Source organism: Ictidomys tridecemlineatus, chromosome 8 (genome assembly GCF_052094955.1).
Source record: "Ictidomys tridecemlineatus isolate mIctTri1 chromosome 8, mIctTri1.hap1, whole genome shotgun sequence".
Classification (NCBI taxonomy): domain Eukaryota; kingdom Metazoa; phylum Chordata; class Mammalia; order Rodentia; family Sciuridae; genus Ictidomys; species Ictidomys tridecemlineatus.
The window spans coordinates 117,276,343-117,294,564 of NC_135484.1; the positions used below are offsets into that span (position 1 = coordinate 117,276,343).

Sequence of the window (18,222 nt, forward strand, 5' to 3'; positions counted from 1 at the left end):
TTTAATATCTCTGTCATCTGTTAAGTAAGTCAGACTTTCTTTGTGGTGTGCCAAGGTCTATGTGATCTGGCTCTTGCTGAATTTCTAGTTTATTGTGATGACCCCCCAGAAACAGGTAATCTTTACAACTTCCAAATCAGCTATTACAAGGGTCTCCAAAGGAAGGAGCTCCGATGCCTCTGATCTTCACACATCTGCCTACCCCATGCTCTGGAATGTTTTTCTCTTCCCTCATGTTCTGCTGTTTAAATTGTTTTTCCTTAGAGACTCTTTGGAGCTTGACTGATTAGGTCCCTCCTTTTCTCCCATTCTCAGAAAATTACTGCTTCCTGAATACACAGCACATTCTTTTTTGACTAAATTACATTGTTATGTAATTATTCATAGAAACCCCACTAGACTGTAATGCTACGGGGGTATACATTCCAAGACCCCCAGTAGATGCCTGAAGCCACAGAGTATTTTTAAATGTATATTTTAAAACATGTAATATATACTACATACAATATATTACACAATATATTACATGTTATATATTCTATATGTTTAAATATATGTTTACATACACATACACATAAGTATATATACTTAGCTCTAATTAGCTCTAATTCCTGCTGGCTGGGGGGAGAGCCTAGAGTTTCAAAGAAGAGGGATTATTTCCTGCAGCCAGGGAGTCACTTCCCCAAATCCTGTCATTGTGTGATCTGGAGGGTCTAGGTGGGGAAGACATTTTCATAGAGACCTGGTGCTGATGACATGATTGAAGAGAATCTGGAGGCTGGGATTTCAGTTTGCATGTGTGTCTGGGGTAGGCTAGGACAGTGTCATTATGACTTAGAGAGGCCATGACCATTCTTTCTCTCTCTCTTCGAAGACAATGCCTCCCCTTTACTTTACCTATGTTTTTTGCATACATACCAACCTATGATAAAATTTTATTTATAAATTAGGTACAGTAAGAGATTAACATTGGCAATAGTAAAATAGAATAATTATTATATTAAAAGTTATTTTAATTACTACATTAAATGTTATGTGAAGGTAATCTCTCTTTTTTAAAAAGAAATAATTTTTTTAGTTGTAGGTGGACACAATACCTTTATTTCATGTTTATGTGGTGCCAAGGATTGAACCCTGTGCTTCAGGCATGCTAGGTGAGTACTCTACCACTGAGCCACAAACCCAGCCCAAGGTAGTCTCTCTTATATTTTATGGTATCTTACTGTACCATACTCAAGCACTTTTTTTTTTTTTCTTTCCTTACAAAGCTGAGAACTTTCACCTTTTCACTTAGAGGAAACACTTTCTGGCTTTTGTACTTCTTGCCCTTTGGTATATCTGAATTGCTGCCATAACTACTCTGTGCTTTGGGTCCATTACAATGATAGTCAATCTGATGACTGAGATGGCTACTATGTGACTATACAGTGTGAATATGCTGGAGAAAGAGATGATTCATGTCCCAGGCAGAACTGAGCCAGAGGGCACAAGATTTCATCATGCTACTCAGAACAGTGCACAATTTACAACTTATTGTTTATTTCTGGAATTTTCTATTTAATATTTTTGGACCCAAGTTGATTGCAGGAAACTGAAACCTCAGGAAGTGCTGCTACCTTTGATATGGGGGGACTACTATAATCGTCTTTGCATTTCTAGTACTGGGCCTCATCCCTAGCACTTATTACTTTTTCAATGTATTTCTACAGAATGAATTAGAACTAATGCCTGCAGGAGAATAATCTTTCTGCGAAGGAGAGGGGTTGGAAGGGAGGAAGAGGCGGGGTCTGAAGAACACTAGGAATTTGCTGAGCAAAGATGCGCCACCCACCGCAGCATTCTGCCACAAGATGGCACTGGTCTGAAGAGCCAGCAGCCTGAGGCTATGAGGAGAGCTCCACCAGGAGGCAGACATTCCTCAGCTGGCGGCTCAGCCCAGTGACACACCACACTGGACCTAGTCTTCAGAAGAGCCAAGTCTTCAGAAGGTTGCTGGCCCTAGATCTCTCCCTAGTGACTCATGATGCTGAATCCTACACTTCTGTGATTGGTTTACCCAAAATGACAAGGGCAACTATTGGAGATGAACTAGCAAAACATAATCTAAGACTACTCTCTGGGGGAGGGAGTTGGAGACCTGGGTCTGCCTGTTGGTAGCACTACCTACTGTGTGGTGTGAAGATATGGATCATGAGCAGAGCCAGGGAGCTACGCTGCTTCAGCTGCTAAGGCTTCTGTGGCTGCTGCCCCACTCCTGGGCCACCCCTGCAGGTAAGATAATGCCTCCCCTTTACTTCCATCCTGAGGATGTTAGAGTTGGGGGATCCCATCCCCAAGAGCATGGGAAGAAGAGACTCATGCTTTTAAGTGGTGGGAAGATTTATGAGTTTATGGCAACAACTGTGGACTTGGGTGGTAACCAGTGTCAGGTGTTTTACGTGTTCCATTGAAGATACTCTCTTGAAGCAGAGATGATTTTATCCACTTTACAGATGAGAAAATGAGACTCGGGGAATTTAAGTAACTTGTGCAAGTTCACACAGTTGGAAAGTTAGCAGAACTGAGATTTGAGCAAAGCAAAAGTTATTTCCATTCCTCCACTCAGGATAAGACTCGACTCTTGTCAACTCACCTTGTGATTCTGGAAAAGTCTCTCCACTTTATTGCTCCTTAGTTTCTTCTCTGTAAAGGACCTGGCAGAATGGAAGTGTAACCTGGAAGATCCCTCTCACTATAAATGTCTATGTATTAGGCATGGGGTAGAAGGTTTCCTGCTGGCTTGGGGGCTTTCAGCCTAGAGTTTTAAAGAAAAGGGATTATTTCCTGCAGCCAGGGAGTCACTTCCCCAAATTCTGTCATTGTGTGATCTGGAGGGTTTAGGTGAGAAAGACATTTTCATAGAGACTTGGTGCTGATGACATGATTGAAGAGAATCTGGAGGCTGGGATTTCAGTTTGCATGTGTGACTGGAGTAGGCTAGGACAGTGTCATTATGACTTAGGGAGGCCATGACCATTCTTTCTCCTTCTCTTCTAAGACAGAGAAGCTATCCATGGCTTTCTAGAGTCCAGAGGGTGGCCTTCTGTGAATTAGACAAAGGTATCCCCTTTGGGAGGAGGACCCCTGTGCTAGCTGCATGGCTTGGTGAGCACTGTGTGAGCTGCGTTTCAGTTTTCACCTGTCCTCTCTGCTGGTGCTTCTGTGACTTAAACACACATTGGTTGCTTAAGACGGTAGACCTTTCTGCATTTTACAACTTTAAACACTTTATGGGACTTTAAACTTTTTATGGGCGAGGAAGGTTTGGAGCTATTCCTTAACTTTTTTCTTTACCCTAGTTGGACTAGGGAGACTATGTGACAGGCACAGGAGCCTTCCACCACATCTCTGCCTCATGGCCTGAGAAGGGAGGAAGCGCCAGGGGTGGTGGTGCACGCTTGTAATTCCAGCCACTCAGGAGGTTGAGACAGGAGAAGGGCAAGTTTGAGATCATCCTGGGTAACTTGGTGAGACCCTGTCTCAAAATAAAAAGTAAAAAGGTCTGGGGATGTAGCTCAGTGGAAGAGCACCTCTGGGTTCAATCCTCAGTACTCCACACTAGCTCATCAAAACAACAACAAAAAAAAGTAAAGGAGGATGCTCTCACCTCCCTGAAACTTGCCCTGTCCCTCTCTTTGCAGCTCCTGCTCCACTGTGGCGGGATGACCTGCAAAACCACACATTCCGACACACTGTGTTCTGCCAGGATGGGAGTCCCAGCATAGGGCTCACTGAGACCTACGACGAAGACTTGCTTTTCTCCTTCGACTTTTCCCGGAATACTCGGGTGCCCCGTCTCCCTGAATTTGCTGACTGGGCTCAGGATCAAAGAGATGCCTCTGCCATTGTATTCGACAAAGGATTCTGTGAAGCAATGATTGAGAAAATAGGCCCCGAACTTGAAGGGCAAATTCCAGTGTCCAGAGGTCAGGGTTTTGGGGGGGCAGAGGTTGGAGGTCTGCACTCTTACCCTCATTAATCTATGCACTGAGCTATTCCCCTCCCACCCTTCCCATCTCTTAGGTTTTCTCGTTCTCCCCTAGGATCTTTCTTTTTCTGCAAGTTAAAGTCTGCACCCTGCCCTCTGTGGTGGGTAGATTGTACCTGGCATATAGTAGGCATTCAAAACCATTTATTAAACTTAATGATTTCAACAGGGACCAGTTGATGCCTACTGAATATTAGCACTTGTGATACTGGGCTCAGCAAGATGGAAGAGAGATTGAAAGGATCTGATGATGTGCTTGTATTTTAATGAGAAGACAGTGCTTGATTGATATCAATGTGAGATTTAGAAAAGAAGTTAAAAAAAAAAACACTCATCAACAGTCAGGGCAGAGGCCTGCAGGGTGGCTTGGATCTGGCTCTGCTGTTGGGTCCAGTTGCTATTCTTGCCTGGAAGTCTCCCTCAGAGTCCCTGCCCCTCCCTTTTTTCTAGCCCCAAATCCCCACCCACTGACTCCTCCTGCCCCTCCCCTCCAGGTGCCTCGCCTTGTCCAAACACGGGGGTACCATCTGATCTTGTCCTTTTTCCCCCTAACACCCCGGTCTCCCACCAGGTTACCCTGTTGCTGAGGTGTTCACAATGAAGCCCCTGGAGTTTGGCAAACCCAACACGCTGGTCTGCTTTATCAGTAATCTCTTCCCGCCCACGTTGACGGTGAACTGGCAGCATAATTCGGTCCCTGTGGAAGGAGTTGGGCCCACTTTTGTCTCAGCTATGGATGGACTCACCTTCCAGGCCTTTTCTTATTTAAACTTCACACCGGAACCCTATGACCTTTTCTCCTGCATCGTGACTCATGAAATTGACCGCCACACAACATTTGCCTATTGGGGTAAGACCCCTTTCCGCCACAAGACTGGTCCTTGGAGGGCAAAGAGGGGTAGACCCATTGGAGGGGCCTTCTTTCTCTACTCGGGCCTCGTTTAGAACACTCTTGCTCTAGCCAACCCTGATCTCCCAGGCCCGAGTTTCTCTTTCATCATCCCAGCCACCTAAGTCCCTCCTCTGGGGAGAGGACTCCCTAGCCAGGTGTCCAGGCTGACCTGTCCCTCTCCTTTTCCAGTGCCCCAGAATGCCTTGCCTTCAGATTTCCTGGAGAATGTGCTGTGTGGCATAGCCTTTGCCTTGGGCGTGCTGGGCATCGTTGTGGGCACTGTCCTCATCATCTATTTCCGGAAGCCTTGCTCAGGTGGTATGTCATCTGGAGGGATGGGTGAGCCAGATGGAGTGGTGCATGCGTGGGCATGCCAGGATCATCCTGTGGCATGGGGGAGGGTGTCCAGTGATTGACAGACCCCTCGGTGTGGGGGCCTGTGTCCAGCACCACAGGGGCACATCCTCCTGGCTGGGGACCCAGTCATATAGTTATGCATCATGGGAATGGCTTTGAGTGGGGGAGGAGTGGTATGGGGACTTGTAGGGAAGGTGCTTGGAGATGATTTGGGAAGGAGAGACCAGTCTGAGGAGGGTGTGCTGGGGGCAGAGGGAGGCCTTTGGGGAGGAGGGGGATCCTTCTAATGGCTTTCCTCCATCCCTCTCTCCTCAGACTGATTCTTTTTGATCGGAGTTTGATGCCAACACCTTCAGCCATTCAAGCAGGGGATCCTCAGGTTTCTCACATCCTGCCCAAGATCTTTCCTCAGAACAGAAGTCCCTGGGACTCTCCTGGGGAGTGTGCATGTAGGTTTTTCAGCCGGAGGCTCTGCTGTTCCTGAGTTTGCATCCAGAGGAGCCCAGAGTGGCCTGTCACAACGACACCTTCTTACTTCAGGCAATAAATCTCAGATTATTTTTATCAGTGTAGCGTCTTTCTTTTTCTCTTCTTTTCTTTCTTTCTTTCTTTCTTTTTCTTTTTTTTTTTTTTTTGTAGTACTGGGGATGAAACCCTGGCCTCGTGCATGCTGGGCAGTTGCTCTGCCACTGAGCGCCCCCCAGCCCATCCCCCCCTCCAGTGTAGCATCTTTCTTAACCCATGATGTTTGTTCCTGGAGACCTCAACTTGAGTGGGTTGTCATTTCAAATTAGACATGCCTTGGCCTGAACACAGCTTGCCCTCATTAGGGAGGGAAACAGGGAAAAACCCCTCCCTCCTGGGCTCCTTAGCTGAGAACTCCTTTTCCCTGGTCCCAACGTGACGACAGCTTTTACTCCTCTCAGCTTGTGCAAAATACCTGAAGGATAAGAACTACTTTCTGATAATCTGCTCACAAAATGGTTGAGAAAGCTGCATATTTTTTTGTACTCTACTTGTGAAAATGACTGTCTAGTGCAGGCTTCCTTGAGGAACACATAACCCCCTCCAACCCGACCATAATTGGACAAATAGGAGCTCAGGAGTGGGAAGGAGAAGACCCCAAGTGTTCTTCTGACTCCATCAGATTGATTCTGTTTGGAGTGGCCTAGGGTAAAGAATTCATGTGCTCTTCCCAACCATCTGTTCTTTAGCCTAAGTGAACTGTCCAAGGAGAACCGTGACAGTGCTGTCCTGGGCAGATAGCAAGAGTGGGCGGTGCGTGATCACTGGTGGGAAATTGCTTTGCATGTGCTTTATCTCTTACTTCCCTTATTTCTCACTCCATTCTGGAAGTTGCTTTGGAGGATGGGATGGCATTAAGGTGAAGAGTGAAATTATTTTGGTCTTGGTAAGGGAGTCTGTGTTCTTTGAATTGTATCAGAGTCTAATCGAGGGGAAAATACCCAATTCATTCCAGGAGTTAGACTGTCCCCTGAACTATTTTGTTTCTAAGAGCAGCATGTAAACTGGTTAAAAAGTATGAACTCCAGATCCAGACTGCCGGGAATTCAATCAAAACTCAATTTTTAGAGGTGTGACCTTGGACAAGTCACTTAACCTCTCTGTGCCTGGGTGTCATTTCTCTAAAAGGATGATCGTAAAGATTGTGTCCAGCTTATAGGTTGTTATGAATTTTAAACAAGTTAATATATGTAGAATGCTGAGAATAGAGTTTGGCATATAGAAAAGAAGCACAGGGACTTAGCATTATCACTATCTTGAATTTCACAGAGCTTAGTAGCATCATTGACTTTTTTTTTTCTTTTCTGAAACACTTTGAATCTACCTTCAGTATTGTATTCTTTCTTTATATGTTTTTATTCTCATTTTATCTCTCTGAATCAGACCCTTGTCTAGTTCCTCCTAATTTCTGTTCTATTTTCCAATGTATGCAGCAATTTCCTGCTAGTCTAAGCTTACAATTGCTTTTTCCGTGCTGTCTGATCTTAGACAAGTCACTATCCCTCTCTGGGTCTCAAATTCCTCCTCTGTCAAATAATGGACTTAGATTAGAAGCTTTCTCATCAAACATTTGATGACATTGTCACTTAAATACTCTAAAAGCATTTAAGACCCTCTCTGATCTTATGCACTTCTTCTATCAGATAAATATTACCCATTATGCCCAACATGGATCCCATCCTGGTGCTTCACATGGGCTGGGCAAGCGTTCTACCACTGAGCTACACCCCCAGCCCAGGAATCCCATTCTTGGATGAACCTTCTCTCTGTTCCTCCTTTAGAGCATTTCTCCAGGCTCTTTCCTCTCACTCAATGCCTTCTTCACTCTGTTCAGCTCATTCCCCTCTTAACCAACTGGAGGTCCAGCTCACCTTCAACCTCTTCGTGAACTTATCTGAATCCTCCAGCCCTAACTGATCTTTATGAAACTCGTCCCAGTCTTTGAGCTCTCAACCCAGACTTTACTCTCAAATATATGTGGCCTTGTTTCCTAATGTTACCTTTTTTTTTTTTTAACTCAGCCAGTTTATAGTTTCTCTAATTCAAAACTCAGAAACAATTTACTATCACAGCAAGATAGTTCTCATTTCCCTTTGTCTTCATTAACACTTGACATATTTGACTTTCAAATGTTGGCCACATGGTGGTCGTAGAGTGGTATCTCATTGTTTTAATTTGCCTTTCTCTCACTCCTAGCAAGGCTGGTCTTCTTTCCATTGAGTTCTTTCTCTGTGAATCGTTGATTGATATCTTTTGTCGATTTGAAAATGACATTTTCTGTCTTTTTGTCATGCATTTGGGGATATGTATATTCTATGTAATAACCTTCGGTGGTATGGATATTTCTAATGCCTTCTTCCAGTTTGCTGCTCTTCAACTAACTTTGCATAAAATTCTTTACCTGAATAGAATTATCTAATTTTGGCAGTCAAAACCCAGTGGTCCCATGCTATTGGTTTTAGATTGCAAATGATTGACTGGTTGAATGATTTTTTTTTCTGTTTATAAAATGGAAGCTTAAGTTAAAACCATCTGTCCAGAAGAGGAACCTGAGAATGTACACTGAGTGGTTTTAGGAAGTGCCCAGAAGAGCTTCATATTGTTATGGCCATACTTTCAGGAAAAGACAAATGACTTCTTTTAACAGGCAATTGCAGTGATGATAGTAGCTTGTTTCTGTTTCAGCCTACCATGTGCCTTGTAGACCCCCTCCAGCATCTCATGGCACTATTAGGTTTGGGGGCTATGTGCCAGGACTGCAGTGCCAACTACCTTCCTCTCCCACATGGATCCAGCCCAGTGGCTCACCTCCAGTGTCCCTGGATCTAGAGAACTCCCTGCCCGTCATGCCTACAACCACTTCTTTTCTCCCTTTTAAGTCCACCGGCTTTATTCCTTTCTTGGTTTAACATCAATTCTTCTTTCTATAGGTGTTTGTTCCCACTCCCCAACTGACCTCAAGCAAGATGATATGAAGTCAGTGTCCCTATCTCCCACCAGGCATTCCCCATTGCATTTTGCACATAAATACTGGGGTTCATCCACTGCAGGAATATGGTACCAGGCTAGGGGAAGAGGCAGCAGGAAAGCAGAAGACTCATCCTCGGGGTCTTGCATAGTGGCCTTAAAAGAAGGATACGTGTGGGAATCTGCCTAGAGTTCCACTCCTTCCTATTGCTGCATAAATCATGATCAAAAAAGCAGCAATGGACAGGACAGTTGAAATATCATTTTGAGTTGGCTGGAAGTGGGAAGACAGAACTACATCTGTAAAAATAGTGGTTGGGAGAAGAGGAAAGAAGAAACTGCTTCACTGAGCACAGGTCTCTGGGTGGTTTTTTCTCCAGCCTTATTCTAAAAATCTCTCAGTGTTCACATGAATAGAGAAGCGAAATCTCCTCCTACCATTTCCTGCTGCTGCTGCTTCACAAAAGGTTTCACATCTCCTTTGACTGTCGGAGCCAGACCCAGTCACAGGAGGGAACTCCGATCAGCCTCACTGCCACAGGTGATGGCCACATCCTGATGGCACGGGACTGCATAGCACGCAGTCCTTTGCCAGGGACAGGCTTTGTAGACTTTGAAAAGGATGCCAAGACCTGGCTCCTGCAAGTTCAGGCTCACTATCTACTTGGAAGGGATGGGGAGGAATGTGAGGAGGAAGTTTAGGTGGGGGGGGGGCAGGATTTGCATAATTTTGAAACTGTCTTAAGAGAAAGTGGGCTGAACGTGGTGACTCATGCCTGTAATTCTAGCTACTTAAGAGACGGAGGCAAGGGGATCACAGGTTCTAGGCCAGATTGGGCAAGTTAGTGAGACCTGTCTCAAAAAAAAAAAAGGTGGGGTGGTGGTGTCTGGGGATGTAGAACAGAGGTAGAGCGTTCCCAGCTTCAATCCCCAGTACCAAACAAACAAGAGAAAAACAACAAGAGAAAAAAATGAAAACCAGAAAGTGGATGAGAGTGGTTTTAAAAGCAGAAGGAACTCTGCGCACAGGAAAGACGAATCTTGGATGGATTGGGTGTGGATTGTGGCCCTTTTCTTCCTCCTTTTCTCAACCGAGTTCTTACTAACTTCCCTTATTTGGGCCATCCCAGTTCCAGGAGGTATTTAAGTATGTGAGCACACTTGTTATAGCTGAAGAGGGAATGAAGCTTGGCACTGTGTGTGTGTGTGTGTGTGTGTGTGTGTGTGTGTGTGTGTTAGAAGAAAATAAGTTAAATCCTCTAGACCTTAGATGTGAATCTCTGGATCTGTTTTCAAATCTATAAAATGAAGACAGTTGAGCCAGGTGTGGTGTTGCATGCCTGTAATCCAGTTCCTTGGAAGGCTGAGGTAGGAGGATTGCAAGTTTGAAGCCAGACTCAGAAGCTTAGCAAGTTCTAGGCAACTTATTAAAATCCTGGACCTTGTCTCAAAATAAAAAATAAAAAGAGCTGGGGATGTGGCTCAGTGGTTAGGTGCCCCTAGATTAAATTTTTAAAAAAGAAAGAAAAGAGAATAAATGAAGAAAGACACTTAACAAGTCTTTTAAGATTAAATGAGATAGCATTTAAAAGACCTACCTAGAATAGTATCTGTTACATAGTTGAAATTCAACAAATTTTGGACTCACCACCTAGGTTCTGCCTACTTAAACACACCTGATGGTTCCTTACAGGGGTCAGAGTCTGTAATCAAGGTGGGCACAAAGCATGGGTATAGTTGGGAAATACAGGCAGAATTTCAGTTAATCTTAATTAGTTACACAAAATAAATCTTTTGTTCCTGACATTAATCTTTGAATTCATTTTTGGTACATGTCCCCCCACCCCTTTTTCTTCATAAATACCAGATTTTCTTTAGCTCAGGGACTTTGGCAGTGGGCGGGTAAGTGTGGTGTTGGGGGACTCCCTCCTGACCCTTTTCTGTTTAGTCTACTATTTAATACAACAGCTTTCAGAAACTAAGGTGAGAACAGGTAGCCCTGGAGCCTGCTGGGGAGCAGAAGGAAGTCAATTTAGGGTTTTAAGTTTAGGATGAAAAACATTCATCAGGGGCTGGGGATGTGGCTCAAGCGGTAGCGCGCTCGCCTGGCATGCGTGCGGCCCGGGTTCGATCCTCAGCACCACATACAAACAAAGATGTTGTGTCCGCCGAGAACTAAAAAATAAAAGTTAAGAATTCTCTTCTCTCTCTCTAAAAAAAAAAAAAAAAGAATTCATCAACTGTATAGCTCACAATGGGGTAAAGAGTGAATTTCCATGGGGCTGGGGATGTGGCTCAAGTGGTAGTGCGCTTGCCTGGCATGCATGCGGCCCGGGTTCGATCCTCAGCACCACATACAAACATGTTGTGTCTGCCGAGAACTAAAAAATAAATATTAAAAAAAATTCTCTCTCTCTCTCTCTCTCTCTCTCTCTCTCTCTCTCTCTCTCTCTCCTTTCTCACTCTCTCTTTAAAAAAAAAAAAAAAAAGAGTGAATTTCCATTTAAAATCTGTCTTTTCAGGGCTGGGTGGGGACATAGCTCAGTAAAAGGGAGCTTGATTAACACGCGAAAGGCCCCAAATTCAATTCCTGGCACCTAAATAAAATCTGTCTTTTCCAGGGGAGTAATAGCTGGGAAGCTTCCTCTCACTGTTTTGGTGGTGTTCATAATGCATTCACCTGCCTTGGGACAGAAGGGACTATAGGGGGAGACACTCAAGGGAATTTAGAATTTGGGGGAAGACAGGTGAGTTTTAGACCCAGGGCCAGCTATTCACCCAAGGGCTTTAGTGGAATTGCCCTGCGGTCTCCCCCAGAGATGGCTCTGAGCATAGGAGGTTAGTTTCCTGTCTCCAGAAGACAGCTGTTACAGGTGAGGGAGAAACAAAGCTTGACTGGCTAGAATGGGAGAAGCAAGGAGGCCTGGGGGGACTTTCCTGTCCTGTCCCTGTCTCAAAAGTGGAACTACTTCCTTTCTTCTGCAGTCTTGCTTTGAAAGCAGTCCACTCTGCACTCTCTCTGCGCCTTCTTCCTTCTAAGCAGCTCTGCCTCTGCCACAGGGGTGACAGACAGATCAAGGGTTTATGTTTTATTTCCCCATGTAACTGTCTTTTAAGGGACAAGAAGGAGTCTCTGGCTGGGCACGGTGGCACACGCCTATAATCCCAGAAGCTGAGACAGGAGTATTGCAAATTCAAAGCCAGCCTCAGCAAAAGTGAGGTGCTAAGCAACTCAGTGAGATGCTGTCTCAATATATAAAATAGGACTGAGGATGTGGCTCAGTGGTCTAGTGCCCCTGGGTTCTTTAGGAGGGTATTAGGAGGAGAAAGTCCAGGCCATACGTATCCTTGAAATGTTGGGATTATTCCTTCCACTGACCTTGGGAAATCAACTACGGTTTTGTTTCACAAGAAAGATTTAGAAAGAAAGTCCAGGAATTTGAGAGAGAGAGAGAGAGAGAGAGAGAGAGAGAGAGAGAGAGAGAGAGAGAGAGTGTATGTGTGTCTCTAGGAGTCCGGCTGTCTAAGCCTATGGCAGGACAAGGTTTACCTGGTAACTGATGATGCTAGGCTGAGAACTCAGCAGCAATTTGTCTTTACATTTGTCCCCACCTACCGAGTTAATCTGACAACTCTGGGACAGGGGACTGAGTTGGTAGGATCAGTTTTAGTATCTAGGGGCTGGCTAGCCCCCAAACACTCATCTAGTGAGGATCAATACCCTATTCTGCTCAGTGTGTGGAGATCATTTACCCAGATTGGCGCTTCCAGAACAGAAAAGGACCCAAGGCCCTGTATGAGCTGGTCCTGGGGCTGGAATCCCCTGTGTCTACCAGAGCATGACTACACTCCTGCCGCTGCTGCTGGGCCTCAGCCTGGGCTGCACAGGAGCAGGTAAGCATCTTCCTTCCTGGGACCCTCTCATTCCCTGCTCCTCTTTTAGGGCAAGGCTGTTCGGTTTTGTTATTGGGTTTGGGCAACCTGGACTAGTTGGTCTCTCTACTTTGTTATTCCTATAGCTCTTTGTACTGTACTTTTGCAGCATTTTTTTTTTTTCCAGTACTGGGAATTGAAACCAGGGCTGCCTTGTGCATGCAAGGCAAGTGCTCTACCACTGAGCTACATCCCCAGCCCTTTTTTATTTTTTATTTTGAGACAGGATCTCACTAAGTTTCCCAGGCTAGCATTAAACTTGTGATCCTCCTGCCATAGGCTCCGTAGTACCTGAGACTTGCAGCAATTTTAATAATAACCAAGCGGTGTAGCTAGTTGTGTAATGTCTATCCCCTGCTGCAAAGTTGGCCAGGACAATGGCTGCATCTCCATCTCCTAGCACTGTGCCTGGCACATAGCAAGTGCTTCATAAATAGAAATGCAATGAATAGTTAATAATATTTCCAGCACAGAAAAAGGCTTTTTTTTCTTCTTCACCCCTTTTCTCCCTTTCAATCATTTGCCTTACTGAAGGTCTCTGTTTGGGGTAACTTTTAATGTTTAATCATGCAAATAATCATGGGCTGCTCCTATCCCAGTACTTAGTCTCACATAATGAGGAAACAGGATCTAAAAACTTCTCTGCTCTTGCATCTATTCTCCTCAGTTGGGGCTTCTAGAGACTCCAGCATGGAAGCATGGTCAGTAGAGGCTTCCCAAAGTGAGAAATCTTTGGGTATAACTGAGGTTTGGGTTCCCAGCTGAATACAAGAAAACCCGTGTGTTTTTTTCTTCTGTGTGTTTATATCTATGTGTTCTGTGACCAGATGGGTAGGTTCCCCCCTACCTCCTCCAACCATTTATCCTAGACCTGCTGGGTACAATTCCATGGTGACACATAGTCCCCACAGGCTAAGGGCTCAGTCACACAAGACTTCCCCCACTTCAGAGGTCACTCACAACTAGAAGGACCCCAGGTTAGAAGGCCCACAACTTCCATCCAACTTGGCTACAAATCAGAATTTTCCATGATCCCCTCCTGGAGTTTGATAATTCACTAGACAGGCTCATAGAACCTAGGAAAATAGCTTACTATTATTGATTTATTACAAAGACTAGTTTAAAGGGTAGAGGTGAGACACCAGGTGAAAAGGTACATAGGCCAGATCCCCAAACGTCTCCATGGAGTTGGGGTGTGCCTCCCACCTGACATGTGGGCTCAGAATTTCATAGGGGTTTATGAGACCTCATCACATAGGCATGACTGATTGAAGAGCTTCCAGCCCTTCTCCCATTCCTGAATGATAGGAGATGGGGATAAAAGTTCCACGCTTCTAATCAGGGCTTGAACTTTCCAATGTCCATCCCTCATCGGAGTCCACCAAGAGTCACCTCATTCAAACAAAAGACACTGCTAGGAAATTTCAAGGGATAAGGAACTCTGCATCAGGAACTAGTCAAACCAAATATTGGAACAAAAGATGCTTTTAACACCCTGTACCATTGCTCGTGAAATCACAAGCATTTAGGAACTTTGTGCCAGGAACAGGAGAAAGAAAACACATTTTTTTTTTTGTGTGTGGTATTGGGGATTGAACTCAGGGGCGCTCAACCACTGAGCCACATCCCCAACCCCATTTTGTATTTTATTTAGAGACAGGGTCTCACTGAGTTGCTTAGTGCCTTGCTTTTGATGAGGCTGGCTTTGAACTTGCGATCCTCCTGCCTTAGCCTCCCGAGCCGCTGGGATTACAGGTGTGTGCCACTGTGCCTGTCCAGAGAACACATTTTTAAGTATGTCATACCTACCCCTCCTCCTCTGGCTCCTCTAGGTGGCTTTGTGGCCCATGTGGAAAGCACCTGTCTCTTGGATGATGACAGGAATCCAAAGGACTTCACATATTGTATCTCCTTCAACAAGGACCTCTTGGCCTGCTGGAATCCAGAAGAGGGGAAAATAGCCCCTTGTGAATTTGGAACACTGTATCCATTGGCCCAACAAATCTCACAATACCTCAACCAAAACGATAACCTGCTGCAGCGCTTGCGCAACGGACTGCAGGATTGTGCCACACACACCCAGCCCTTCTGGAAATCACTGACCAACAGAACACGTAAGAAGAGAGGGGTGCAGAGGGGCTATGGGGAAGCACAGTTGGGGGGTGGGTAGGGAAGATCCCTTAGCAGCCAAGGGGTTTGAGATTGGAGCAGGAAAGAAGCTACAGTGACTTCCAAGAGAGCTTATGGGTCAGACCTGGCATTTATCAATTGTGATTGAACATGATCTTGGAGTAAAAAAGATTAGTGCATTGAATGAAGGCAATGAAGGAATGCAAGGGAAGAAGCAGTGAAGCAGATGTAAATGTAATGCCTCCCCTTGAAGCAGTGGCTCGTTACAGGGTGGTGAGCGTGGAAAGTAGTTTGGCAAAATCTATGAAGAGTTGAAATGGGAAAGAAATCAGGTTGGAGAGAAAGCCAGAATGTCACCTTTGTGATCATGTTTTTCCTTCTATGTAGGACCACCATCTGTGCAAGTAGCCCAAACCACTCCTTTTAACACAAGGGAGCCTGTGATGCTGGCCTGCTATGTGTGGGGTTTCTATCCAGCTGAGGTGACCATCACGTGGATGAAGAATGGGCAGCTTATCAACCCTAACAACAGTGCTCAGAAGACTTCCCAGCCCAATGGAGACTGGACGTACCAGACCGTTTCCCATTTACCCCTAACCCCTTCTTATGGGGACATCTATACTTGTGTGGTGGAGCATTTTGGGAATCCTGGGCCAATCTTTCAGGACTGGAGTAAGTGTATGGTAGACAGGAGGAATCAGAGAAAAGAAGAGAGATATTAGAAGTTATTGGTTGAAAAAAAAAACATGAGTATTTGGGCAAAGGGTGTGAGATGTGGAGACATGCATGGTTCATATGGATCAGAGGGGGATGCCATAAACTGGAGGCGAGTCTGGAAAAACTTATGGAGGGTTTATGACCAGAGATGGGGCAATGGGATAAAGGAGTGTAAAGAGTTAGTTATTGTCATTGTTGCTATCGTGGTGTGGTTGATATTGCTGTGTCTTGTACTGACAGTGGGAGGAGAACATGATTGTCCTAGAAAGAGGATGTAGATTTGGGAACCACACATTCAGAACCAAGCATTGGAATTCACTACCATAAGCAACTGGTTAGACTTCAACTATTCTGTTGTCAGGTCAGGAATGGGAGTTGAAGAACTAATGAAGGTAGAAGAGGAAAGGGAGCTCTCTCCTGGTGGGGCAGCCATGAATCGAGGCTGTCCTATCTAGTGTGATGAGGTGGTAAAGACATGGAGGGTAGATATGGTGGGCATGCTTAGGGACTAATAGGTTAATGACCACTGTTTCAATCCCAGGATTGGGAGTTGTTAAAGGTAAGAAGAAAACTAGCACCCAGATTTGGAGATTTTTGGGAAAGGAAAGAGGTAGAAATGAGGAAGAGAAAAGGTGACTATGAGGAAAGGAACCGTAGAACAGCATTCCAGACTGGCTGTGGAAACCAGGCCTCCCCTTGGTGGGAGTGCTCTGTCTTTCTGGGCAGCTGTTGAAGGGTCTGGGGAACAGGAAGAGAGAGGAACTTGCATGTTCCCTCAAGTTCTCCTGGGGTAGGTCTCCCTGGTGCACAAGGAGTTTCGCTGGGGGACGGAAGGTGCATTTTATGGGGGAAATAATCCAACTGGAATATGATTCAAAATAGGACCAGCTCTAGGAATTGGGGTGGGAGAGCGCTATGGAGTGGAATGGAGGCAAACCTCTAAAAGGATGCATGAGAAATCTGGCTGTAGAAGACACATAAGCTGCATATTAGAGAGGAAGTAGAAACTAGGGTGCCAGCTCTGGGGACATAGGTTCTCCAGGGTTGCTCTAGGAGTAGAGATCCACAGGATGGCAGGTTTCAAAGAGGAAAGTCATCTCCTTGGGAGTGGGTTGGTGGGAACTAGATCCGTGGGGCTTGGAAAAAGGACCTGTAAACCTTCTAGATGGAGGTTGCAAGAAATTATGTTGCTCTGACAGTGAGTATTAGAGACTGGTTCTAGTAAGTTTCTACTTTTTGCAGCACCTGGGCTGTCCCCTGTACAGACGGTGAAGGTTTCTGTGTCTGCGGTGACTCTGGGCCTGGGCCTCATCATCTTCTCTCTTGGTTGCATCAGCTGGCGGAATTCTGCCTCCTCTAGTGAGTGACCCCCTTGACCTTCCATCCTTACACCTGCTCCCAGCCTCTGCTCACTTTCTGTTTGTGGTTGATTCTCCCACTCTTACCTGTTTGTTATGAATAATACTAGATATTTTCATCCATAAAAACTGGTATAATCAAGTATCTTCCTCTCCTAGGCTACATTCCCCTCCCTGGATCCAATTATCCAGAAGGTAATTTGTTGATCTGTGTGCCCTCTGTGGGGGGTGAGGGTTAGAGAGGGGTTGGTGTTGGGTTCATGGCATGATTTAAGCTGTTTTGGTTGGGATTAGGAGCAGGAATGAGGAAAGGGGAGTGTCCATGGGAAGGAGCTGAAGATGGTTCCTTCATATTAGAGTTATTGACCTAGAATTTTGAATACCATTATATTAAGGGCTCTGACATGGGATGGTTATAGAAACAAAAGATGGGGTCAAGTTGGCTTATTATTATCTCTTTTCTATTTCTTCTGCAGGACGGCACATTTCGTAGAGACAGAATCCTACAACTTCCATGCTGAGGAGATTCAAACTCTTAAGGATGCTACCATACCCACTCCCCAACATCTTAAATTACCCTACATTCTTTTGGATCCTAAGATTTTTTTCCATCCAATTCTTTGAATTTCCCAATCTCCCTATGTAAACCTTGGCAACTTGGGGGAGCTTATTGCTGGGAATATTCTGTAATTAAATTATTGTCTAAGGCTATATTTCTGGGGTGAGTATAATCTGGGGGAGGGAGGGGATTAAAGATCCTCCCGAGGGACTCATTGTGTCAAAGAGGTCACTGAGTTGCTGGTGTCATCTCTGAGAAATAAACTGATGGAAATATATTTTTTTTCTGTGTGTTTTTCCTAGGGGTCTGGGGGGGAAGGAATATGGCTGAGGCTGATTCTCTCATTAAGTGAAAGAGCTGGTGCCTCCTCGTTTTTTCAGATAGACACGACAGAATCTGGGACAATTTTTGAATTTTTAATTCATAAGAAGAAATTAAGCTGTGATGGAATAGAGTCACAGAATAAGAGGGGGTGTCTAACAATCTAACCCATAAGGGGTCTTTTAAGGATTAAATGAATACTTCTAAATGGCTAAGTACATGCCTGGCATATACTGAACACTCGGGGTGACATTAGCTATTATCAATTGTTTGGCATCTGGGCAAGCAGTGTGCCAGGTCTTTTACATGCATTATTTTATTTGATCCTAATCACAGACCCAAGCAGACCTCAGAACTTCAAGATTCAGGGGGCGGAGCTCAACTTTAGATTTGAGTCCTAGCAAGTTGTTTTTCTTATACCCTGAGTGAGGAGGGG

The 18,222-nt window shown here is 45.0% G+C and overlaps 2 protein-coding genes across 3 annotated transcripts; both read left to right on the forward strand.

Annotated features, from left to right (window-relative positions):
* The first annotated feature begins 1,906 nt into the window (after nucleotides 1-1,906).
* Nucleotides 1,907-5,840, forward strand: LOC101963772 (HLA class II histocompatibility antigen, DM alpha chain). The gene is made up of 5 exons (XM_013366605.4): nucleotides 1,907-2,271; nucleotides 3,681-3,965; nucleotides 4,599-4,877; nucleotides 5,109-5,237; nucleotides 5,592-5,840. Exons 1-5 carry the CDS (start codon nucleotides 2,184-2,186, stop codon nucleotides 5,594-5,596), a joined length of 786 nt encoding a protein of 261 aa, XP_013222059.2. The 5' UTR covers nucleotides 1,907-2,183; the 3' UTR covers nucleotides 5,597-5,840.
* A 6,538-nt stretch (nucleotides 5,841-12,378) lies between these two features.
* Nucleotides 12,379-17,742, forward strand: LOC101959667 (HLA class II histocompatibility antigen, DM beta chain). Of its 2 annotated transcripts, XM_005318838.4 has the most exons (6): nucleotides 12,379-12,662; nucleotides 14,534-14,815; nucleotides 15,219-15,503; nucleotides 16,791-16,907; nucleotides 17,066-17,101; nucleotides 17,383-17,742. In XM_005318838.4, the coding sequence occupies exons 1-6, from the start codon at nucleotides 12,608-12,610 to the stop codon at nucleotides 17,397-17,399; spliced, it is 792 nt and encodes a 263-aa protein (XP_005318895.2). In that variant the 5' UTR covers nucleotides 12,379-12,607; the 3' UTR covers nucleotides 17,400-17,742. The 2 variants fall into 2 exon arrangements, with proteins under 2 accessions (XP_005318895.2, XP_077876354.1); XM_078020228.1 differs by lacking the exon at nucleotides 17,066-17,101.
* Nucleotides 17,743-18,222: the final 480 nt, after the last annotated feature.

What these genes read in the sequence shown, in the direction of transcription:
- LOC101959667 (XM_005318838.4), top strand. Translation starts at nt 12,608, where the DNA reads ATGACTACACTCCTGCCGCTGCTGCTGGGCCTCAGCCTGGGCTGCACA. An exon ending in CCTGGGCTGCACAGGAGCAG is followed by an intron (nt 12,663 to 14,533) that starts GTAAGCATCTTC and finishes TGGCTCCTCTAG; the next exon opens with GTGGCTTTGTGGCCCATGTG. An exon ending in ATCACTGACCAACAGAACAC is followed by an intron (nt 14,816 to 15,218) that starts GTAAGAAGAGAG and finishes CCTTCTATGTAG; the next exon opens with GACCACCATCTGTGCAAGTA.
- LOC101963772 (XM_013366605.4), top strand. Translation starts at nt 2,184, where the DNA reads ATGGATCATGAGCAGAGCCAGGGAGCTACGCTGCTTCAGCTGCTAAGG. An exon ending in GCAAATTCCAGTGTCCAGAG is followed by an intron (nt 3,966 to 4,598) that starts GTCAGGGTTTTG and finishes GTCTCCCACCAG; the next exon opens with GTTACCCTGTTGCTGAGGTG. An exon ending in CACAACATTTGCCTATTGGG is followed by an intron (nt 4,878 to 5,108) that starts GTAAGACCCCTT and finishes CTCCTTTTCCAG; the next exon opens with TGCCCCAGAATGCCTTGCCT.